Raw genomic sequence first — 6,000 nt, forward strand, 5'->3', positions numbered from 1 at the left:
AAAATATGTGGTTTATCTCTAAAAGGGTAGTAACTACTACTTATTTTTACTAGTGGAATAGCAATAGAGGTACCTTTAAAAAAAACATCAAAGTTGCATAGACAAGTCTGGAGGTGTGTACACATGGTGCGATGCACTGTACAGCCCTACACTGAGTATTTGTTGTGGCCGGAGCCTGGCCCCACCGATATAGTCAGTGTTAGGCTGCCTGCACAGTCTATTTTTCCTTCCGATGCCGATCTCGCGGGACTACGCATCAGCATCGCAGGGACTATACACACGGTGTGATATTCACTATATTTTCTTACAATTTTGACTGAATAGTCAAAATCGTAAGAAAAATCGCACCGTGTGTACACACCTTATGACCACATTTGATTAATTAGAGCAAAAAGGCCAAAGGTGTATATGCATGCATGCATTTTAAGCATCACTTAGGCAGTGTTTTATTTGTTCCACATAGATAATATTTACTTACAGTATATGCTTCACTTTCCTTCTTTATGTGCCATATTTATCTCTCTACTCCTCTAAAATGTCTCCACACAGAATTACATAAGGGTCATATGTATATTGGGATATTTCTCCCCTAGCCAGTTGTGTTTGTTTTGTTGTTCCTATTATAAGATTGATCTATGATCTCCAGGTCCCAGATTGGTGCAGAGATTTCGTCCAGATCTGAAGCAGAAATTTGAGGAGTTCTTTGAAGATGACACCATTATGGAATATATTTATCACTGCAATGCCCAGACACCCAGGTAACAAGAACCTCATTAAAAGGTAACATTTAATGTATGTTTTTAGTCAGTTATTCACTAATCAAGTCTACTCTTCGTGTTACTGATAGTGGTGAAAGTGCCTTTAAAACAATGATGGAGAAGTTCGGTTGGGCTAAGCGCCCAATGATGTCCCGAATTCACTTGATTCCAAAAGACGTCCCCATCACATTTATCTATGGAGCAGAGACCTGGATTGATCGCAGTATAGGGGAAAAGGCCAAACAGCAGCGTTCTGATTCTTATGTGCATACACTGGTAAGAGCTAGTGGCTGACATGGACAAATCAGTATGCTTCAAACACTAGTGTGTGTTGTTTATTTAAACAGTTATTGCATTCTATTTAGAATTAAGGGGTCTGTGTACTAAACCCTGGAAAGAGATAACATGGACGGAGATAAAGTACCAACCAACCAGATCCTAACTACCATGTCACAGGCTGTGTTTGAAAAATGACAGGAGCTGGTTGGCTGGTACTTTATATCGCTCCTCTTTATCTCTGTCCAAGGCTTAGTAAATAGACCCCAAAGGTTATCACCATCCACTCTATATCCATCCACGGCTTAGTAAATAGACCCTTAAATCTGAATTGTCAAGGCTGACTCTTTTGATAATGATTGGACGTTGGAGGTGCTCATTACTTGGCTGTATATTTCAATTACATTTTCACTTAGTTAACTAGATTATATGAGAAAAGATAAAACAGTTTATATTCATAGGGGGATATTCTCCCGCATTGATTATTGCAATAGTCTCCTTACTGGTCTTCCCAAAAATAGGCTCTCACCACTACAATCCATTATGAATGCAGCTGTGAGGCTGATTTTCCTCGCTAGATGTTTTTAGTCTGCATATCCACTCTGTCTACTTATTATTATTATTATTATTATTATCTTTTTTTTTTAATATACTGTATATATGGCACCACATGGGATATACAACACACAGTTACAGAGTACATAAACAAATAAGCATAACAAGAAAACCGTGACTTACAGTTCAAGACAATATAGGACAAGGAAGATAGGTTAAGTCAGAGATGGAAAGGCACATTAGGGAAGACAAGCTTTACTAGCATACAAAGCTATTCACCAAACTGCTCTTTGCTCAGCTCAAAATATCTCCCTACGTGACCTCTCCGCTCTGCACAAGATCTGCGTCTCTCATCCACATGCGTTAGTTGCTCCCACTCAATATTACAGGACTTTTTACGGGCTGCACTCACTCTGTGGAATGCTCTACCATGTGCAATAATACTCACTTCTAGTTTACAAACCTTCAAGCGTTCCCTGAAAACTCACCTCTTCAGACAAGCTTATCATATTCTGGATCCCAATCTAATTACATCCTCTCAGTACAGTCCACACATTACCTTACATATTTTGATACTTCACTATCACATCCTCCTGACCCTTGGCCAACATTGCTGAGTGACCATATCATGTAGCCCATTTATAACCTTTGCAATCTGGTGGACCATTATGCAATATATAGCACCTATGCTTGTGTATCAATGCCTATTTCTCTATAGATTGTAAGCTTGCGAGCAGGGCTCTCCTACCTCTAGGTCTGTCTGTTTTTACCCAGTTTTGTTCTATTACTGTTGTTCTAATTGTAAAGCGCAACGGAATATGCTGTGCTATATAAGAAACACTTAATAATAATAATAATAATATTATTGATTTATTGGCAATTTGCCGCCATGATGTTCAGCCTCACATTTCAGCATGTATTACAATATCCAAACATTTCTAAGTTTTTTGAGCACCAAGGGTAGCAAAGTAAAATTATCAATGTACCTTCGCCATTAATTTCAGAAGCCACTTTGCTAACATCGCAGAGAATTGAATCCACCCTATCACATTTATTGCAGCACATAGGAATCTGGCAGAGTGAAATATACTCACTATAGATCTTTAAGACAAAGATGGTAATATCCTCGTTAAGAATACACTAATTCATGTACACTAATCAGTTACTTCTTTTCCACAGGCTATCAAAGGTGCTTCTCACCATGTCTACGCAGACCAGCCACGTATCTTCAATGCCGTGGTGGAAGAGATTTGTGATGCCGTGGACTGAGATTTCCTTACAGCACTTGGAGAGGAGTCTGATAGGTTCTATGAGCAAATGCATCCAAAGCTGAAGACTTAATATAAAATGCCAGGCTGACTTAATTCTGAGCTTTATACTTCTGACAGGATAGATTACAGCACATTCTGAATACAGTCGGTCTCTAACAGTACCACAAATTGTTGTCACACTGACCAACTGCGCACGTGATGTCTCTCAACCACTGATACTATTAACTTGCTGTCATAAGGATCCTAAACAATGATTATTTAAACTTTTTTTTTTAAGGTGCCAATTTACAATATTTTAGGTGCCCTCTTACAAACTAACAGAGGAGCATCTTGAAGCTTTCCTTCTCTAAAATATGACAAATGGTTATGTGTGATGTTCATTCCACAACCATACTAGGATGACCATCTCCGTGTTCACGAAAAAAAGCACAAAACTAAATTTGCACCTAGACGGTTACGGGCATGTATGGGAGACTGTGTCTACCCAAAACCTGTGGGTCTCTCCTTAAATGTTAGAACTACCTCTTTCAGGTGCCAGACATGTGTATCCGTTTTGTTCTGTTTTTTGTCTACTGTAGTGATCAATGTTAGTGATGCATTTTTGTGCCATTCTTTTGATCATTTGTTTGTCCAGTTTTTATAAATGTTTATTAATGTATTATTATCGTAGGGTAACATTGAGCATAGTCACTAAAATTCTCTGCAGCTGTTCTAGTCCTACTGTACAAGGTGCTGCATTGCCATTATGTGCTCTCTTCTACTTTTATACACTGGAAGGTTTTTTTTTTTTTACAGAATACCAGAAGCAGAAAGGAAGGAAAATCAATGTTATGTTTATGCCAATTGCCATGTAAAATACAGATTCTTGAATTGATAACTGAAGCTAGAAATTACAAATCTTCTAATATATATTAATACATTATTTATAAATGTTTTCAAGCCCAGATGACATATATAAATCCAGTTAGTGCATTATATTTAGAATAAAGGGGTCTATAATTACTTAGGTTGAGTTGAAGTAAATAGCAGTTTACAATACAGTGATTTTTAAAAAAAAGTTATCTTTAGTGTAATTAATAATTTGTTATTTAAAGTTACTTCCATTTGCGCCTAAGAGTCACAGTCATGTCAAAACAGGTTATGGGCGATATCCAATTAGCCACTGTAAATTACTGCAACTTATTGTCCTGCAGGAGATACAAAATCCCCGGAACAGTCTCCTTTTCATGCGAAAATAGAGATGTTTCTCATGGAAGCACACAACCTGTATGTTTTTGGGAGCAAAGCTGTTTTTTTACGGGTGATCCTAATTGGATAGCCTGTAAAAAAAAAAAAAAAAAAATTTGGTTAATTGGATACCACCCTATGTGAGACTGGATTGTTTAAAGGACATTATTATAAACCATTGGATCAAGCCCAGTTTCACACCTCTGCCATCTGCAGCATGTAACCCAGCAATTTCTTACTATCTCAGGGCGTGATATTGTCACAGAGTGCCTTGAATGTGAGAAACTCTTTTAAAACAAAGTTTTCTATACCACTCTATCTGTGCATGACTGGTTACTGTGCTGCCGGGACATGCTAATTACTCCTTAATGTTTTATTACAACCTCTGAATTTGTCAACTTTCAATTGTTGCAAAATGAGAGCAGTAGCTCTCTATGTTTACAAGATGGGTAATGCCATACTGTAGCTGTCTTTTACTGTACCCTATATCAGAACAGCTAAACAGCATGCTGTCGATATTGTTTATTGTGCTCTAAACAATTGACTTATTCAGTGCTTAAAGTGAACATCCACACAATGCTGGTGTATTGTGTGATTAACCACACTTCTGTAGGTTGTTACATTTATTCAGTTGCATGTTGTCTGATGTTATTTGTGCATCTTGTGAGAGAAGGGGTTTTTGGGTTTTTGGGTTTTTTTGGTCCCCAATTCCAGATTATTTCTCTCTCTCTCTGAGTGAAGCTGGTGTAAAAATAATAGCCACAAGATAATATGCCATTGTATTCAAAACATAATTGGCAGGTAAACTTGTGCATTTAATATCTTCATGGTGCCCCCTCATTGGCTAGCTGTGCATATGTTATAGCAAAGTTAACTGTTTTCAAAAGTACACAGTCCCAGCACTTGAGTTATCAGTACTAATGTATGGTTGTTTTTAATTTCCTTTCACAATCTTTTGTTTTTATTATTAGATAGAAAATCATAATGAGTAAAGTAAGAGTGAATGGTACATTGTGGATATTCCAGATATGTTACTGATATGCAATGGAAAATCATTGCAGTACGCAGGACTGTATTAAGCACTTGCCAAGAACCATTAATTGAGTTATACTTAATGTATGTCTCAATTGCAACATTTGATTATCTTTCTTTCTTTAGATTGTAGTTTATGTTGACAAAACGCACAAGGCCAGTATGTAAAGCGACCACATATTCACTATACAGTGTATATGTGTTACTGGTATTGCACAAACTGTATTGTTTGTATTCTGATTAACAACATATATTGCAATGTTTGTTTTCTTTCAGTTAAACTAATCTGAAGATCTCATGGTGCGTTTTAAAGTTAATTAACTTTATACTCATTTCTATTTAAAATAAAGTCTTGTAAAGATGTTTGTCAAGTGGGTTTTCTGTAGACATACTTGTAATAAAATCCATTATCTGAACAGATTTATAATACAGGATCTGATGAACAACAAGACTTTTAGCTTTCAACCAATAAGTGAAACAAATTATATTAGCAATACTGTCATACACTCCAAAAATCCCATGGAGCCAGGGCAGCCATCAAGGTAGGGGGGGGGGGGGGCCTGTGGTGACTGGTGTCCCTGGCCATTACAGAGAGGGGGGCCCACCCCTGTCTCCTACCTGTAGAGCTGCACCAGTGTGTGGATCAACAGCAGTCTGATGTACAAGGAGGACTTCTTAAAACAAGCCTTATATGCGCACCAGCTCTTTGTAAACCATTCCTGTGGGTCTGCAACCCTCCGCCTGTATGTATCGTCACAATGTATGGGGACCGTTCAGCGGGACCTGCTTGGCTGGAAGGAGACTGCAGATGGCGCCCACACATATGCGGCGGTCATGCAGTTTAAAAGCTCTCCTAAGCTGGTGACAGCAATGGTCATTTT

At 37.9% G+C, this 6,000-nt stretch overlaps 1 protein-coding gene across 3 annotated transcripts in view; it reads left to right on the forward strand.

Moving 5' to 3' along the window:
* ABHD4 (abhydrolase domain containing 4, N-acyl phospholipase B) overlaps positions 1 to 5,480 on the forward strand; it is a 28,703-nt gene extending 23,223 nt beyond the window's left edge. For all 3 annotated transcript variants that reach the window (XM_063913531.1, XM_063913532.1, XM_063913529.1), the window contains 3 exons: positions 647 to 758; positions 848 to 1,034; positions 2,769 to 5,480. In XM_063913531.1, the coding sequence (XP_063769601.1) occupies positions 647 to 758; positions 848 to 1,034; positions 2,769 to 2,858 (389 nt within the window). In that variant the 3' untranslated portion in view covers positions 2,859 to 5,480. The remainder of the gene's footprint in view (positions 1 to 646; positions 759 to 847; positions 1,035 to 2,768) is intronic.
* The last annotated feature ends 520 nt before the right edge of the window (positions 5,481 to 6,000 follow it).

The sequence above is a fragment of the Pseudophryne corroboree genome, chromosome 1 (genome assembly GCF_028390025.1).
Source record: "Pseudophryne corroboree isolate aPseCor3 chromosome 1, aPseCor3.hap2, whole genome shotgun sequence".
In the NCBI taxonomy this organism is placed as follows: domain Eukaryota; kingdom Metazoa; phylum Chordata; class Amphibia; order Anura; family Myobatrachidae; genus Pseudophryne; species Pseudophryne corroboree.